This window comes from Filobasidium floriforme, assembly GCF_021052385.1.
Source record: "Filobasidium floriforme strain CBS 6241 chromosome Unknown HD553scaffold_13, whole genome shotgun sequence".
Classification (NCBI taxonomy): Eukaryota; Fungi; Basidiomycota; class Tremellomycetes; order Filobasidiales; family Filobasidiaceae; genus Filobasidium; species Filobasidium floriforme.
This window is the reverse complement of record NW_025763634.1, coordinates 599056-616256: the sequence shown is the minus strand read 5'-3', so window position 1 is coordinate 616256 and position 17201 is coordinate 599056. Positions and strand designations below refer to the sequence as shown.

Genomic DNA, 17201 nt, shown 5'->3' with positions numbered 1-17201 from the left:
GGCGTCACAAGATCGCTCACACACGTTTCTTACAGTTTGCTTCCGAACTCATCCCTCAGGTAATGAATGCCGGCATCATGCTACCGTATAACCCACTAGAAGCGCACTTCGGCTGCGCTTGTCGATGATCCGGCTGATGGTAATGACGCGACTTGTGATGGGGAGGGCGCGTTTGGACGCGTTTGATGAATCGATACGAGGTTCGAGTTCGAGATTGGGAGGACAAGGTGGGGAACGAGGTCATGGTTGATATCGATACCCTCACCTTCTGTAATCTAACTCGTTATCGGATCTCATATCATAGTCCGGAGGTGGATCCAGGAGTCTTTCCCGTTACGTTACCGTCCATGCCTATCGCCATCATGGAGGAGTCTACTGGGAATCAACAAGACGTATCGATGGAATGGATGAGCAGTCCACCAGTGTCGCCTCAGAAGAACGGGAATGTGCTGAAGAGAAAGGCCGAGGAAGACTTGGCTCTGGAAGGGAAGACAGAAAAGGATGAGGACATGAAGGCAGTCGATGAACAAAAGATGCTAATAGATGTGAGGGGAAGGCCGTCAGTGAATGGGACCCCGGAAGATGGTAAGTCCGCACGCCCATGCCATTCCAGCCCTCAAACTCGCTGATCGCGTGCCTTCAACCTCTCCTAAAATGCAGTGCTGGACCTCACAAACCTCCCATCATCCCCGGCTTCACCGACCTTCCCTACAAACCTAGCTAAGCGAGCCAAAGCTGGGCCGTCCTCTTCGAGCCGTGTTACTACGAAGGAAAAGAAGGCAAAGCCTAAACCCGAATCCACATCAACGGCAACGAAGAAGACGACAGCTAAAGGGAAATCAAGATCGGACATCGTCAAGTCTGGGAGTAGGTCGCGGTTCCTCATTCCCTGTTCTAGCGATCAATTTAGCTGTGCAAATGAGATCGAGAGCTGATTGGATCACGACCTCGATGGTTCCGAATTGGATTTATATGAATACAGTTGTCGGGTTGAACAAGAAGAAGAAGCTCTTGACGCTCGATCAGAACGATTTGGCGGGGGTTGTTAGCAGTTATACACCGTTCATGACCCGTAAGTCTTACCCCTCAGAAGGATGTTATATCGATGCTGTTACTCATGGTGGCTGATGTTTTTGATGACATTCAAAACGGGAATGGGGGATTCTCAGTGCTTGTACAATTCCACGACTACCTCTATACGCTTCCTCTGGAAGGCTCGACACCCTCCGTCCCCTCTGCGTCTACATCAACCCTACCATCAACATCAACAACATCAACAACAGCGGCTACAACGCCATCTGCAAAGAAGAAGAACAAGCTCGAAGTCTTCCCAGAGACATACCGACCGTTGATCGTCATGCTTGGCCAGGAATCGAGTATATCCGGGTCTAAGGAGTTGGCTAGGTACATCAGAGGGAAGATTAAGCCGGCTGTAATGGGAATGGGGGAGGACGAGGGGGTCGTTGGTAAGTTCAGAGTTTAGCAAGGGTGTCTCTAAGGGGTCGAAGATGAAGGATACTGAATTTCGACGGAATTTCGACGCCGGGATGTTTTCAGAGATCGATCTAACTGGATTAGTCAAGGCGGTCGAGGAGACCTTTGAACAGGTTTCTTACGGCCTACAGAAAGAGGACCTAAGCCAACTCTTACCCAATACGAGCCTCGATGTCGACATGGATTCTACGATACCCGAGATTCCAGTGACGTTACGCTTGAATCGATGGGAAGCCAAAGACCTGGACCTCATCCCTGAGAAAGAAGGACCTGCAGGTAAAGGTCGGATGGGATTGAAGGATGTCTTCGAGCGGAGGAGGACAGAGAGGAGAGGGATCAAGGGGGTAGTTTTGGAACTCGTCAAAGGGTTGGAAGAGTCGGAGATTTTGGAATTGCTCGGAATACAAAATGGGAATGAAGGAAATGCGGTAGCCTCTGGCTCGGGCTTGGGGAAGAAGGATCCGGAGGATGTCGTCGAGGTGGTGGTCGGTCAAGAGAAGGAGAAGAAAAAGAAGGGAAAGAAGGTCGATATGGAGGTGGAAGTGATGGATGTCGATGCGGAAACAGGGGAGCTGGCGGAGAAGAAGAAGAAATCCACACGGAAACCGAAGGAAGAGGTGAGCGCTCGACGCCAAGCGTAGGCGATCCAGCCATACGAACGTACTAACTATGTGTCACATACAGACGGAAGAACAACGAGCGAAACGAGAAGCAAAGGAAGAGAAGGCCAGGAAAAAAGCCGAAGCCGAGGCCAAGGCTGAAGAGCAGAAACAGAAGTCGGCGAGGATTATGAGCAATTTCTTTGGAAGGGCACCTGCGAGCAGTCCAATTCGGGCAGAGAATAAGAGGGACAGAAGTGCTAGTCGAAGCAGTCGTAAGTCTAGCTTTCTGATCGATCGAGCGCTTGGGACGAGGAAAGTGGGGCTGATGGGATGCTTTGTCTTGACAAACGGGCAACCCAGGCGGATCAAGCGTACAGCTGTCAGATTTCTGCGCCGACTTCAAGCCGTTCCATCAAGGAACGAATGTTTCGCTCGCTCCGGTCGATAGATTTAGGTTGCACAAAACGGTAGCAGATCAACCGAGAGGACGGCCAGGCAGAAGGGATAGCAATTCGTCGGCCGATCCGATGAAACCGAATGCTGAGCTGACGAAAGAGGGTGAGTGGCGGCGACATCGTCCCGTCCTGTTGCTGCACGATACTGAACAATTTGCTTCTAGATTTGCTGAAAGAAATGCGAAGCCAGCTTTCGAGCTTGTCTTTCAGTCGAACCGAGACTGCGGAAAAGCGTATGGCTCCGGTTCGGCAATCATCAATGTCGCAGAGTCGTTCTCGGGACCCTTTACGCCGGAACAAGAACCCAGAACTACCTCTACCGCCTCCACCCATCGTACCAGGATTACATCTCAAGACGCGATACCCATACTATACTGTAGACCAGCTCATCACCAAGGCAAATGAGACGGGAGATGGAGAAGAAGCTAGACGGGTATACAAAGCGTTCGAGGACAAAAGGCTGTATTGGAGAAAGACGCTCAAGTTTTGGGAGGATTCGAGGCCGGCTTATGAGGGTGAGTATGAGCTGTCTTTTCACGAGCATGGCAAGGTGTTGATATCGCGGACCCCTTCTTAGGCACTTGGAGCAAGCCGTCCTTGACCGTGGGACCACGAACACCTTTTGCTCAGGACAATGCTCTGGATTATTCGATCGACGAAGGGATCGAGTGGGAAGCCGAAGACCCGGCCGAAGTAGAGCTTAGCAGTACGCTCGACGAGGACGAAGAACCCGAGACCGAAGACGAAGACGAGATGGACGACTGGATGGTCGGCGATGACGAGATCGAGTTTGAAGAAGGCGCCGAGGGGTATACCGAAGATAAACAGGGCGCTGAGAAGAAGGATCAGCGACCGATCGAAGATTACTACACCGAGGTCGGCAAAGCAGGAGCTGTCAGCAGGAATCAGCGGTTTGCTAGGCTCGTGCCGTTTCAAAAGGGACCTTGCATGGAGACTAGGTTGGGCGTGGTAGATCCCGTCATGGAGAAGTACAAGATCTGCATGTTGAACGGTAAGCTCCGCTTAGAGAAACTTCAGCAGTTATGATCTGCTCAACTGACTCACGCTTGCAACCCTAGATACCCCGATGCACAGCATCGATCCTTTCTCGTTTCAATCCGTGGCATACGAACCGGTTGTCGTCCCTGTCAAACCACCTGTGGCGACATTCCAAACTACCCTGGTAGGAGAAGCCGTCAAACCTGGATCTCCCGCATCGAGCGCCTTGAAGGCTCCTGTCACCAGATCACCATTCCCGGCGGATACGCTCGGCGATTTCTTACGCGCCATTCAAGGGTGTGAGAAGAACAAGGAGGCGATGCTTCAAGACTTATTCACACAGTTCAAAGCGGCGACCACGCAAAAGGTCATCAGGCAAACGTTTGGACTGGTCGCCGACAGGGAAAAGAAGGGTAGCGGGAAATGGGTCGTCAAGGTGGAAGCATGGGTGAGCCCGCCAACTTCCGCACGGTAAACTCAGGAAGACCAAACTGACAAGTGTTACAATACCAGTCCCAAGCGGGATTGACTCCCCCTGCCGCATAATCGGGCAGGCCCAGGTCAACGCGGACCCCAACGACCTAGACGGTCTCGACTTTTTCTTACGGACTATCATCTCGCTTCGCATTTATCATTCAGCCCGTCTGTAACTGCATGTCTTCTGCCTCGAATACCTTGTATCCCCCGCCCGCCCTCAGGAGCGACTGGACTCTACGACATGTCATGTAGCTGTAGCAACAACCAATTATGTCCTCTAGCACCGTTCTCTCTCTCCCGAAATGACGCGTTTGAGCTGTGACGCGACGCGACCGACCTAGTCTCACATCCACTTCGGTTGATATTCACTCCAGCAATTCCAGTCATCTGATCATCAGATGCATCAGAAGGTGGTGGGCATGTCGACGTCTCGATATAAAGCAAGATAGCTCTGTAATGACACACTTGGAGATAACCTATCGTCCTTGAACTATGGATGACCAAATTAACAGGTGAAATTAGACGGGAGGACGCCGTACAGCTACTTCGCTGACAAGCCATCTAATCCTTTGTTCTCTCGAAATACTACCAGATTGCATGCGTTCGAGCTGTTACTCGACTCGTCCAAATATGCTACAGAACATACCGTAGAGCTCAACAGTTTGAGGCGGCTCTGTGCAAGAGGTAGGAGACTTGGGAGGACGCTCTCTGTCCGGGTCGTATCGAATCATCGTCTGTGACGTCATAGGCATCCCCCCGAATCCTCCTCATCTGCGGCCACTATCGTACTCCTTATTGCTGGGTTCCGCTTCTCCCGATAAGAGGGCATGGCGGAGAGAGACCAAAGACCGTAGAAGGAAGTACTATGTATGTATCCCCTTTGTGCCCGGTGCTCGAGGTGTGTTCGAGCTGATTGACCTACTTGGGCTCTATGATAATAGGACCTTGTTAAAACCATTACTAGTGATCCGACTCTCGCCGGCCCGGTGAAAGGTCTAAACACGGGCGAGAACACCTCGGACACCCTCCTCGCCTCGATTGGAAGGGACGTCAAGGCAACGAGCAAGAAATACCGTTTCTTGAACCGCAGGTCCAATGCTCTCGGGAAATCCAACCCACTGGCGGCCTTCAAGCGTGCTAGTATCAGGAAACGCCGACCAGAACCCCCAGAGGCGCTCGCTTCGAGCTCGAGCGACAGTGAAGATTCGGACGGCGTAGATGCTGTTGCGAATGAAGGACGTGCAAGGGGCGAGGCAGGGCCTTCCAAGCACAACAAGGCGACTGATTCGGAAGAACCGATCAAAACAAGAAGAGTGTTGGTCTCCCGGCTGGAACAGATTGCAGCGGAAGAGTTTCGTATCAAGGCGACCCGCTCGAAGCAGAACAGCTTGGACTCGGTGTCCGTGCAGAATGGGGATGCCTCGGGAGCTTCCGGTCATATCCCAAAATCTTTGCATCTGGAACCCGTGGCCATAACGAATCCATCGATCGTCTTGTCGCCCATGCCCGACGATGAGGACGCAAAGGCGACACCGCATTTTCACCGGGCTATCAATCGGATACACGATACCGACATTGTCCGACCTGTCTCTCCTGCCATATCCCTTACCACTGCTCAAGACGACGACCTAGCCTCCTCGAGAGACATGTCGGATTCTATCACTCTCCTGAAATCGTCAGAGATTCGACCGCCCACTCCGGCCGTTCTGCAAGATCTAACTGCCGAGATCGAGCTATCAAAACCCGACACCCACGCAGAGTGTCTTGTTCGGCTGCTTTATGTCTTCTTCAAAAGCCACAAGGAATGGACATACGACTCGTCGGTCGTCGAAATCGTCCGAGCGTTGTACACAGTTTTTGCTAGTGGAGGCGAGATCGAGGCGCTTGACGATTCCAGTCTTGTTCAGGATACAAAGCGGGGTTTGACCAAGACACGAAGTCAAGAATACTCCACTCATGCGGCTGAAGAGCCCACGCAAGAGATCGTCTTGAATGGATGGGCGAGACATGCCGAGGCCGAGACATTTTGGGCATTGATCGCGTTCATGGGTGAGGTCGGGGAAATCGTGACGGGGTCCAAAGAGACGGCTGCAGGCGGTCCACCGAACCAAGCTCAGCTGTGGTCGGCCAAGTTGGCGCGCCGGTTACTGTGGGCAGACGAGGGCTTGTACAGGGTAATGGTGAGTTAAGATTATTGGTTCGAGGCGACAATCGACGAACTTGGCTGATACACTTACAACCTACGCGACAACAGGCTGAACGTCACTTGAGCCCTGTCTCGACCGACATCTACCATCGGTGGTTGACGACATGTTTTACAGGTACTTTCCCCATCATATACCTTTTGCCAGTATTGGATTTCGTCTTTGCCGAGGTGCCAGCGTCGGCGGACAGTAACCCAAAGATGGAAACCATCGTCGATATGTGTACTGCAATGCTCATTCTGGTGCGGGACGGCCTGATCGATCCGTCTACAATCTCTGGAAATGGCCCGACGAACCGGAAGGACATGTGGGGGAACGAATTGGCGGAAGAGATCGTCTTTGATATGCGAGATGCCCATCGACCGGAACACGAGCGGAAACTCATGTCGTCCCGGGAGACCGAGCTGATCAGGCATTATCCGATCGAGCAAGTTGGTGTCGACGAAGTGCTTCGCGTCACTTGGGAGATACAGCAGCAGCGTGTGCTTGCTACCATGGAGGGTCAGAACTTGGATGACGTCGATCTAGGTCCGCTAGATGGCCAGGACAGACAGGAGAATGCGTTGGCAGCGCAATTCTCAAATATCATGAGTACTGCGGGCAATAACCTTGTCGCTCGCTGGAACCTTAACCAAGTTCAGGCACCTAAATTGCCCAAGGCGGAAAACGTTCGACACTCCTTGAACTCTGGTGAACAGCTGTTTCGTCAGTACGCCTCGAACATGATGGACAGCGACGCCGCCGCCAATGTGGCCAAAGCGTCCAGTAACATATCGGCAGCAGCAAAGGTTCGATGGAGTAGTCCGATCCCGGCATCCGCCCAGGCCGCACTCAAGGAAGACTCGGTCGAATCAGGTCAATCGGCTTGGAGCGGCAAAGCATCTAGTCTATGGGGAAGCGTTGCGTCGGTCGCTCGGCAAGCGAGTGTCAATCTTGGCGCCGCCGCTGCTCACGTCGTACCGGGTACACCGCCGCAAGAGGATACTCTCACGGCCCTTCCACCGCGGGTCACTACGCCGACACGCGGCCCGGCTCGTTCCGCCTCGATCAGCGGTGCAAATTTGAGCAGGAGGGACACGAGCCTCCCGCCGTCATTCTTTATCTCGCCGCGTGGGAGTATTGTCTACCCGGCCGGCCGATATCGACCCAAGACTGCACAGAACGAGAGCAAGCCGTCCTTGCAGAACCGTCTCGCTGCTGCTGCTACCAACGTCCCGCCGACTCGTCTCCCGGCTGAAAAGGAACGAGCGGGTATCAAACCTTTAATGTTGAGCTCGTCAGCCCGTCCCGCGAGTCCCGCCTCGAGATCAACCTCGATCAAGTCTGCCGTTAGCGGACGTGAATCGCCGTTGTCATTTGGATCACCGGGCAGTGCCCACGGACTCGACATCGAGTATTATGTCCCACGCAAGATCTCGCTGCGCCGAACATCGGGAGATCACAGTATCCCAGTATCGTCGGTCGGGGCCGCTCGCAACGGTCTGTCCCGGCGTGGGATTGAGCAGACCGGAGCTAAATTACGGACAGCCACTTCCAACGGTATCGGACTGGGTCGGCCCTCTCGTCAGAATAGCGTCGAACTAGATGACACAGGTGTCACTACGCCATCAACGACGGTCAACCAGCGTTATGCGCTGGCGGATCCGGGAGCATCTCGCCCCCAAAGCCCTGTCGAGGACGACAAGCCGACCGGAGAAGCTCGACGATATCAACTTTCCGACGCACCGGTGGAATTGAGCAAAACAAATCCTGCCGATATGGTTCTCGCCGACTCGCCGATCGATGCGGGTACCGCATCAACCACGGGGATCACGCGCAAGGGCAAAGTCTCGGTCAGGCCGAGCGGATTAAGGTTGAAGACGGCGCAGTCTAGGGAAGAATTGAGGACGGGTCAGGCGGCGGTCGTAGGGTTGACGAGGAACGAATCGATCTCGTAGTGAAAGGGTTCTGCAAATTTGCTCTCGACTAGGTTATGTGTACAATAAAGGCCAAGCGACATGACAATGATAACGATAATGGCATTGCAAATCTCAGTTTCATCAAAAAGAAGGCTTCATTTTTGCTGCGTCGGCATTCCATCCGTGCTGATCAGACCTCTTCGTCTTCTACGAAAGCCGCTTCCATCGCCTGCTTTGCCCTGTCAAATCGAACGAAAGTCCGGTCTCGGACCCATCAGCTTCTCGTTTTGGCCCTTGCCAGTCTCGCCGTCCATGCGGCCCGGCCCACCCTCAGGCCTCTCAGACCAGGTGAAAGACTCCTCGATCGAAAGCGAAAGGAAAAGGGGATACCAAAGGAGGCTCATACTCACAGCTTCTCGGTCATCTTCTTGAAGCTCTCCACGTTGGCGTTCGTATCTAGACGTTTGATCCCGTGGTCGGTCTCGTCTACGAAGCTGCATCCCGTGGCCGGATCGAGTCGGTTGGGGGGGAGAGTTTGGTTTAGCATCGTTCAGAACAGGCAGGATCCGAGCGGCGATCCTGGACATTCGACAGCTGGACTGACCCGAGATGAAGGGTCCCTAAAGCGACTTTGACGGGGAGTTCGTTGATCTCGACCAACTAGCATTGAAGAGATGGATCATACGGTAAGATAGAAATGGAGAAGATGGGAATGAGCATATCAAACCGAACCCAACCATGAGATTGCAGGGCGGGAAGGGAGGCAAGGGGATCTTACGGGCAGATGAGATTGCACAGTCCACACCTTCGGATCTAGGTATACTACGCACCCTATTTCAATTTCGAATAGGACAGTGAGCTGGAATTGTCTCGAGAGCTCGAAACAAGCTAAGATGACGATACACGTACGGGGAAAGACGGATCGACGAATTGCCCTGAAACCGTTCTCTAAGGTTCCGAAACCTGGTCTCGAGGTGAAAGTATTCAGTTGGATGACGATCCTTTCGGTATCGGTGACGACGAGGGTGTAAAGGGTGACCTGCTTCGACCCTTGACTTGGCGGAGGCAAGGGAGTCCGGGTGATCCAACGGGTAAGATCGTTGGACGATCCGGGATAGTAAAAGCTGAGGTATCATATCAGCCTAGAAGATGAGAGGGCTGACGAAATACGAGACATACAGGCCTTCCCAAGCTGAGATTGAACGAGACATTTCGTATCGTTCGTTCATCAGCTCATCGATATCAGGTTGCGATAGGAGATGGTAGTTGAGCAGGAGTATCAATATAGGATCCACGACGATACTGAGATTGTTATGTGGTTGGCTGATTAGATCTCATCATATTGGGCAGCTTCGTCGTTTTGATCGGAATTGATCGATTGATGAGATCAACCTGAAACAGAGGGCGAGGCGGGAAAGGATCCGAGCAGGAAACAACGTGACCTGCGCGCGAATTCGACATCGCGCTGATCTCTGACGTCTCTAGATTTCACTACATTTTGACTACATTCATCCGTACGTTCATGCTCACTCATGTACTCCTCAAGCAATTAAGCAGACCTGATGCATCCCTCGGCCAATGACTACAATTGTGAGATTCTAGGTTGACCTGCTGCGATCGACTCGGTATCAGCATCGACATCCCAGCCGCAAGCCCCCACTGAGCGAGATGGCTGCCGTAATCTTGTTGATGTCGTTCCTCGCGATCGACCCGACCCCGTTTTCGGAACCGAAAGATCCCGTCCTGTCTTGCTCTTGGCTCTTCGTGGGAAATCAAGTTGCCCACCTACGACGTTCACCACCATACATCACAACTTCGCCTCGCCTCGAATCTTCTTGGATCAACATTGTGATAAGGATCGATCGATTCTTAACGACCGGGTACCCTACAGCATTCGAACACGGTGGACGAAGATGACTACCGCTCGGACAACCTGCTGGACATCTTAGCCAGAATTTACGGTTGAGGTCTTTCTCTCTTGCCCTACCAATACACCTTCCTAGTATATATCGATCAGTACCACAGGGACGAAGCAGAATTATAAGTAGCGATGACATCTTCAGCTCCACTCCAAAGCGGTGCATCTTTGCATGACCTCGTGGATCCGGACGAAACTCGTCGACAAACGACGGCCTCGCTCGACCCGTTCCTTACCAACCCAATGCTCGTCTCTGGCGAACACAAGCATGGTCATGGTCGATCTCCGACGCACGAAAGCGGAGATGGTCCTCAGAAGAACAGAGACAATCACATGCCGATCCTCGATGGGCTGGCGAAGAGACTGGGGTCGAAAGCCTTGGAAAAGGTGACTTTGGACGAGGTCTTGGAGGGAGGAAGTTGTAGTCCAATCTCGTAAGCTCTCACAATCTCTAGCTCGTCTCGACACTCTGACAGAATCTCATCTAAATCGACTGTACTGATATTCGTCCTCATATTCCCGTCTTGGCGTCGTCCGACTCGCGTGGACCCATCGCAGGTTTCGCGAATTCCAGAACTTCATCACCCACAAAGAGTATACCATCGAAAACCTCCTCTTCATCATCTGGTTCCGGTCCTATCAACGGCGGTTCGAGAAGTTGAGCGAGGAAGAGAGGAAGAAGGTGGATGTACCTAGTGGCAAGCTGGGAGAGGTTGGCGGACCGTTCGGACATATAAGAAGGAACATGGGTATGGGCGGAAGGAGGAAGACGTTGACGTTGACCCTGGGATCAAGGAGCATTTCATCGGGACAAGCGGAAGGCGATGATCATGAGCAGAGGGAGAGGAGATCGAGCTCGATCCCTTTACAGTCCATCTTCCGACGAACGGGATCTTCCTCAACCCAGACTCAAATTGCGGATTTGCAAACGTCATTGACGCCCAGCCAATCCGCCCTCCCAGCCACTCTCACCATCTCTTCTACCATCAACACCGACCCCAATTCGCCATCATCGACTTACCTGCCCCAGTTCCACCCAGCCGACCAGCCCATGAGACAAGAGGCCGAACGCGCTTTCCGGACGTTCTTGGTCCCTGGTGCAGAGAGGGAGCTGAACGTGACTGATGAGATGAGGACGAGGTGTAAAGTCGCCCTCGAGGGGAGTACGCATCCGGAGGTGGTGAGTCTGCTTTTGGTTACACCCAGGAATCTAGGCGAGGATGTGAATCTGCAGGCTGAATTAATCGATATCTCTTTGTCCTTTGTTGATCTGCGTGCTTCATCGTCGTCATCTGGCTTCTGGGATGAATCAGTTCTTACCTGTCTACAAGGAGATCTACGGGTTCCTCGAGATGCAAACATTGCCCCATTTCTTATCATACGCGCAGACTAATGTCAATCTCCCGAAACAAGTCTTCTGGTCAGTCCCGCCAGTCTCGTTTCTGTATCGCGATCTGGTTCGTCTGGGCTAATCCTTGTCCACTCACCCCGAACACGCAGGTACGGAGTGGGATTAACGGACATTGCCATCTCGGTCCTCATCCTCGTCCTGATGGTCGTTCTCCTACCCGGCAAGTCGTTCGCATGGAGACTGCCCCGGTTGGTCTCCGTCCTCTTTGCCTCGTTCGGGGCGATGCAGACGTATTCGGTGAGCCTGGCGAAGGGACGCCGAAATCAGGGAAGCAGCAGGGTGGCTGATCAGACTGTTTCGCTTCTATTTGCATGATGTCCCTTTTCAGGCCTGGAGAGGATTCTGTACGCAAGTTTGGGGTAGAGCTTCTAGGCAATTACATCCATGGGAATTGGAATCTAAGGAAGAACGCGAGGCTAGACAGGCCGATCCCAGGAGAGGCAGCGTAGACCTTGAAGGTGGGGCTTGGGTCAATCCTTGGGCTGATAATCCGCCAGCCCCAGCTTCCCCGATCGAAAAGGGGTCGACAGAGATCGACGAGGGCGTCTGGTTGCCAACATTTGGCAATCAAGGTCCGAATGTTCTTGATCGCCAGGGAGACAGGGACGATCCTCTCGATCCATTGTCAGCCGGATCCGGGTCAAATCCGGTACATCAGGATAACCTGGATCAAGCGCTCTCGACGCATAGTTGGGACGGGCCTGCTCCGAGGCTCGCCATGGGCTACAGTGTGGGTGACATGTCGGATATTTCACCCTGGGACGAACCTCTTGGCCAAACGACTATCGGCAATACAAATTCAAATACGCACCTGATCTTTCCCGTCTCGGAAAAGGAAGATCACGAGGGATCAGCCTCGAGCTCGGCCGTGCAACGAAGGCGATCGGCAGGGATGCAGCAGTCGACCTTGTTACGGCGCTTGCTCCGTGAGAACAGGAACATCGCCGACGAGGTCACCGCGCCCTTGCCAAAACCACCCGTGTTCGGGGACGAGATCGTTCTCGTGGACGAGCGTGTCATTCGATTACACAAGCAGGTCGTCCGAGATATTTTGATGGTTGGAGCGGTGTGGGGTCTCGTTTGGATAGCGGTCTGTCTCGCCATTCCGACAAGCTAGGTATGGGTCATCGCAGCGTGAGATATTTTGTACGAGTGGCGGATCGAGTTGTATTGGTACGAATGGCTCCTACTTGTGTAATAGGGTCGGTCAAGTGGTCTAGGTATTCAATCGGAATGATATCGTCATGCAAGTGACCCTGAAAACCTCGTCGTCTAAGTGTTAGGTAATAAACCTCGGTTACAAGTAAAGTTATTATAAAAAGCGAATGTATCGACCACGACCCGTTTGAAGGGCTGGGTAATTCTTTTGTGGGGGTGATGGTCAAGGGGTCGAACGACCTGTCTAGAGCGAGCGCCTGTCCTTCGACTCGTCGTCGTCGACGATGCCCAACTCTCGCGAGACCTCGGTCGGCTTTCCAGCCAAGTCACGTCCGTCGGCCAAGTTCTGGACGTCCTCGAGCTTGATTCGCTTGGTCAAGAGGAGACAGGCGATAGGAGGCAAGATGGCGACGATCGTGGCGGCGAGGACCTGCTTGAACATGACGTCTTCGTAAGCCTGAATGAATCCGTCCCTGATGGGCGAGCCAAGAGGGTTCTGACGAGATGGAAATCGATGGTGTCAGCAAGGTCCGTCAACGAGCGTATCCCGGCACATGAACTTACGTCTCGACCGTAGACAGAGGGAGCAGAGAACAAAAGTGCGTTCAAGGTGGCGTTGTTACCGGGAACATGCTTGGCGATCGCACCAGGCATGTGGGTTGTGAAAATGCTGGTAGCAGCTGAAAAGAGGTCGAACAGCCACAAGTCAGACCGCCTGCGCGTCGGTATCTTGAGCAGAACAGCTGCGAGATGCTGATACTCACCAGCAGTACCGACAGAGTTTCCGACCTCGGTAATCAACAAGACCATGGCAGTGACCGTAGCGACGCCTAGCATAGTTGAAGAAGGAGGCGTCAGCCACTTCTTAACCAATGCAACCCTCTTGTGAATGAATCATGCGAACGCTGTACTCACTGACGTGGGGAACCTGGGACTGAGCAGCAACCTGAATACAGGTGGCGGCAAACCCACCTCCCATACCCTGCAAGACCTGGTTGATGACCAACTCGGCGGTCGATCCTCGAGCACCACGCGAGTGCAGCATCATCCCGACACCAGCGAGACGGATCAGCAGTCCGGTGAACATGATCCACTGCAAGAGGCGAGGGCGATCGCACTGTCAGCGGGCCGGTCTTTTTCGTGCACGCAGATCGCCACGTTTGCGACTTACCTTGACTTCCCTGGTGTACGACATGATAGCACCGGCCATGATACCAAAGACGGTCAAAGCGATGGTCTGGGTGTAACCGAAGTAGGACATGTATCGAGCGTCCCAGTCCTTGGTAACAAAGACAAAGTTGTAGAGGTTGGTGTATTGCAGGTAGAAGGAAACAAAGTCGGTGAAACCTATACAAATGAACAAATGCGCGTGTGAGCAAGAGTTTACTACCATCCGTTTTTCATCTCCCACTCCTATTCTAACTCACCGATGATGCACGAAGCCAAGATGGTGGGGTTCTTGAGGAACTTGTAAGGCACAATCGGGTACTTGGCGTATTTGGCGTCCCAGAAACAGAAGCCGGGGAAGATGACGAACCCGATGACGATCATGGCGATCATGCTAGGGTTGTTCCACTTGCCATCGGCCAAGGGAGCCAGGGTGAAAGGCAGGAGGATGAGAGCCAGAGAAGCGGCGACCAGGATCAGACCGATGAGGTCCATCTCGTTGGCGATGTTGTAGAGGATGGTGCCGATGGGTTTACGGGGAAGCGCACGGGCGGCGGCGATCTCGTTCTTGTACATCTTCTTGGCCTTGATCTGAGCCCAGAACATGACTCCGACGATAGGAGCCAGACAAGCAGGGACCTGTTGCAAGAGACAGCGTATGCCGGATAAAGTTAGCCACTGAATTCTCGGATTTTTTCACGTTGGACGTAATGTGAAACGCACGAGGATGGCAAACATGCCGTAACCCCATCGCCAGTTGGGCAAGATTCCGTTTGCGATCTCGGCCGAGACGAAGGCGTTGATGATGAAGGGAGTGGAGAGCAGGGCACTGTGGCAATAAACGCAAGTAAGCGTCCGTCTGCCTATCGTTTGATGGGCCTCCCGGTCGAGCCTACCTGGACAGTCCACGCCATCTGAGGGTGGTCGTGTCGGCAATGATGATCTGGGAAAGCAATTGCAATCCAGTGTACCCGAACCTGCGATGAAGAAACGTCAAGTCGGCGACTGCATGGGTAGTTGACCGCATCGAACACACGAGCTTTGCAAGTGCAACTTACGAGTAGATGATCGTTCCACCGGCGAGCGCACCGACACCCTGAGCCGAAGCCTTGCAGATGTATCCAATGACGTAGAACGCGATGACAATGCAGTAGGCTTCCGCACGACCGAAACTGCATATCATACCAGAACAGCGTCAGGAGGGCGTTTCGATCAAGAGAGAGGTTTGGGCTACTCACACGTCGGACAGCTTGGCCATGAGAGGTTTACCGACGGCGATGATGATAGCTCCGGCGGTATCAATGGCTCCAGAATACATGTTCCCAAAGACGGAAGAGGTCGCGTAGACTGTAAGGTGTCGAGTTGAGAGATCGTAAGTCGAGGCTCTTCTGGAAAAGAAATGGCCAGGGACGAGCTGAGCTTACATGCATATTGCCAAGCAGTAGTCCCATCCAACGAGTAGATGTACGAAGCGAGACCGAGGCTGAGTTAGAGCAAAGAGACGTTTCGGGATGTGAGCCTCGTTGCGGTGCGGGGTGTATGTACGATCGCGCTGGCGATCGACGACCCAGCCCATGTAACTCACGCGATGAACAAGACCCATCGACTCTTCTTGGTCCAGACGGCCTGTACGGTCTCGACCCTCCTCACACCGGCAAGAGGGACATCAGAGACGAGCTCGTGGATCTGGTTGGGTACGTGAGCGTCGTCATCGACATTGGCCAAAGCAGGGATCCCGCCAGCCTCCGCGTCTTGGTGTTGACGCTTGTCGAGCTCCAAGTCGTGGTCGTGTTCCTTCGTAGAGACGGACATGACGAATGGAAGGAGATGTGGAGATTTGAAGAGGAACGATGAGGCTTTGGGCACTAGTGAGATGGGGCAAGAGGAGGAACGATTGAGGGGTCGGTGAGATATATATACAGCAGAAACGAGGAGGGGAAGACGATCGGCTGACAGCAGAATTTTCGGATTCGTAGGTTTTTTTATCAGATAGGCAGAGAGCAAGGGGCAGGCGGGCGGGCGAGCGGTGGAGCGGAATGCTCCTTGTGACCCAAAGAAAGGTCACGAGGGAGGATGACAGCTTCCGGTCGTGGGTTGTACCTGCCCCTAACTCCCTCCCTCCTTCCTCCGCCTTCCCTGCGCGTCCAATGTCTGGGATCGGGTCAAAGTCAAGCCAAGGTTGCGTGGGCGCCTGACCGACATCGTCCAACCGACATCGCTTCGATCGCAACGATGTCGCAGAACGCAGATCCGGATCTTCCGCCCAGCCCAAAGGCTGTTCGTTCCCCCCATAGCTGACCACTCGTCCCCCTCGATCTCCTTGCTATCCCCACCTGTCCAGGCATGTCGGAACAGAAGTTCGGGGTCACTTCCCAGCCTTTTTCTCGCTTTGGTCGATTTTTGATTCCGCTTTAGGCTGGGCATCGACGGTTATCTGATTACCCACAGCGAGAATCGTCCCCTCCAGGGATCGGCGCCGATGACAACTTTTGGGTTTTTGGCTGACAAGTTCCGAGTAGAGTACGGTAGAGATCCCGACGACCTTTCCGCCCGCTTTGTCAACAATCCAAGGATGTCCAACGTCGAGATTCATCTTCCCAACAACTCTTTTTCGGGCGGACTGCGCCGTTTGAAACACGAACCTTGTTGTACCGATATCCCAACGGTGATCTGCCAAAGGAGGGTACCACGATTAAGCGATCAATCCAAAGGAAGGTCGTGGATCGCGGAACCGAGCGGATGGTCGTCCCTTCTGTTTCTTTCTTTTGTCGGATCAAATCGGGAATAGTCCTATCTGATAAGCCAAAGGAGGTCAAACGAACCCAAAGGAGGTTCGCACTTCCGGTCAGCTGACAAACTGTGATGACCTTCCAATCGGCGAGGCGGTTGGCGGGTGGGACGGGTTTGACGAGGGATTCGAACAAGACTCGCCTTTCACTCGATTATTAGGTGTTTTCGTTGGGCAAAAGATGCAGATGAGTAGGGTCGGTGATTAAACTGGGGCAGACATGCGATTCGGGGTGTCATGTGCTTGAGATGTGAGAGCCCATCAGATGCCCCTGATCCTATCGATCATACTCTCTTTCTGTCTTTATCGAACTATCGGGGACGCCTTCCCGGGATTTGTTTGTCCACGGGTGATGTTGCCCTGCTACGAAATCCCCTTGTCGGAATTGTAACGTCTACTCGCTCAACAAAGACATATATATCAGCCTAGCGAAGGGGATACATATTGAGCAGCGGTCTCATGAAACTCAAGAAGTGCTGATGGATAGACAGTTCCTCTTGAGGCGTGATGACTTTGCCTGCAGGTTTCAAGTGTCCGAAAGCCTAGGCCATCCCAGTAGTGTAGCTTTGAACGGCTGGGACGTTGCATTGGGAGCACGGGACTCGAGCCCCTCTGGCATAGTCAACCTGT

The 17201-nt window shown here is 53.3% G+C and overlaps 4 protein-coding genes across 4 annotated transcripts; 3 read left to right on the top strand and 1 right to left on the bottom strand.

Annotated features, from left to right (window-relative positions):
- Positions 1-220: 220 nt before the first annotated feature.
- On the top strand, positions 221-4299 carry HD553DRAFT_312857 (uncharacterized protein). The gene is made up of 11 exons (XM_046180153.1): positions 221-585; positions 661-867; positions 983-1072; positions 1170-1466; positions 1558-2111; positions 2179-2368; positions 2457-2654; positions 2716-3066; positions 3129-3563; positions 3631-3998; positions 4064-4299. The coding sequence occupies exons 1-11, from the start codon at positions 243-245 to the stop codon at positions 4094-4096; spliced, it is 3066 nt and encodes a 1021-aa protein (XP_046036043.1). The 5' UTR covers positions 221-242; the 3' UTR covers positions 4097-4299.
- Positions 4300-4441: 142 nt separating this feature from the next.
- On the top strand, positions 4442-8259 carry HD553DRAFT_312855 (uncharacterized protein). The gene is made up of 5 exons (XM_046180152.1): positions 4442-4539; positions 4620-4711; positions 4776-4894; positions 4969-6207; positions 6282-8259. Exons 1-5 carry the CDS (start codon positions 4520-4522, stop codon positions 8166-8168), a joined length of 3357 nt encoding a protein of 1118 aa, XP_046036042.1. The 5' UTR covers positions 4442-4519; the 3' UTR covers positions 8169-8259.
- A 1655-nt stretch (positions 8260-9914) lies between these two features.
- On the top strand, positions 9915-12695 carry HD553DRAFT_297080 (uncharacterized protein). Its single transcript, XM_046178534.1, has 5 exons — positions 9915-10481; positions 10606-11227; positions 11361-11467; positions 11548-11695; positions 11787-12695. The coding sequence occupies exons 1-5, from the start codon at positions 10180-10182 to the stop codon at positions 12573-12575; spliced, it is 1968 nt and encodes a 655-aa protein (XP_046036041.1). The 5' UTR covers positions 9915-10179; the 3' UTR covers positions 12576-12695.
- HD553DRAFT_285458 (major facilitator superfamily domain-containing protein) lies at positions 12696-15756 on the bottom strand. The gene is made up of 12 exons (XM_046178231.1): positions 15369-15756; positions 15208-15266; positions 15022-15130; positions 14842-14955; positions 14680-14760; positions 14507-14612; positions 14044-14422; positions 13788-13963; positions 13532-13709; positions 13381-13446; positions 13181-13296; positions 12696-13112 (listed from the first exon to the last, which is right to left on the bottom strand). Exons 1-12 carry the CDS (start codon positions 15593-15595, stop codon positions 12861-12863), a joined length of 1863 nt encoding a protein of 620 aa, XP_046036040.1. The 5' UTR covers positions 15596-15756; the 3' UTR covers positions 12696-12860.
- Positions 15757-17201: the final 1445 nt, after the last annotated feature.

Coding starts and splice junctions, on each gene's coding strand:
- HD553DRAFT_312857 (XM_046180153.1), top strand. CDS start 243: ATGGTTGATATCGATACCCTCACCTTCTGTAATCTAACTCGTTATCGG. Junction 2,369..2,456: donor AAGTGCTAGTCGAAGCAGTC/GTAAGTCTAGCT, acceptor CGGGCAACCCAG/GCGGATCAAGCGTACAGCTG. Junction 3,999..4,063: donor TCGTCAAGGTGGAAGCATGG/GTGAGCCCGCCA, acceptor TTACAATACCAG/TCCCAAGCGGGATTGACTCC.
- HD553DRAFT_312855 (XM_046180152.1), top strand. CDS start 4,520: ATGGATGACCAAATTAACAG. Junction 4,895..4,968: donor ACCGTAGAAGGAAGTACTAT/GTATGTATCCCC, acceptor CTATGATAATAG/GACCTTGTTAAAACCATTAC. Junction 6,208..6,281: donor AGGGCTTGTACAGGGTAATG/GTGAGTTAAGAT, acceptor ACGCGACAACAG/GCTGAACGTCACTTGAGCCC.
- HD553DRAFT_297080 (XM_046178534.1), top strand. CDS start 10,180: ATGACATCTTCAGCTCCACTCCAAAGCGGTGCATCTTTGCATGACCTC. Junction 10,482..10,605: donor GGAAGTTGTAGTCCAATCTC/GTAAGCTCTCAC, acceptor GACCCATCGCAG/GTTTCGCGAATTCCAGAACT. Junction 11,468..11,547: donor CTCCCGAAACAAGTCTTCTG/GTCAGTCCCGCC, acceptor CCGAACACGCAG/GTACGGAGTGGGATTAACGG.
- HD553DRAFT_285458 (XM_046178231.1), bottom strand. CDS start 15,595: ATGTCCGTCTCTACGAAGGAACACGACCACGACTTGGAGCTCGACAAG. Junction 15,131..15,207: donor TACTGCTTGGCAATATGCAT/GTAAGCTCAGCT, acceptor GACACCTTACAG/TCTACGCGACCTCTTCCGTC. Junction 13,447..13,531: donor GTCCCAGGTTCCCCACGTCA/GTGAGTACAGCG, acceptor CAACTATGCTAG/GCGTCGCTACGGTCACTGCC.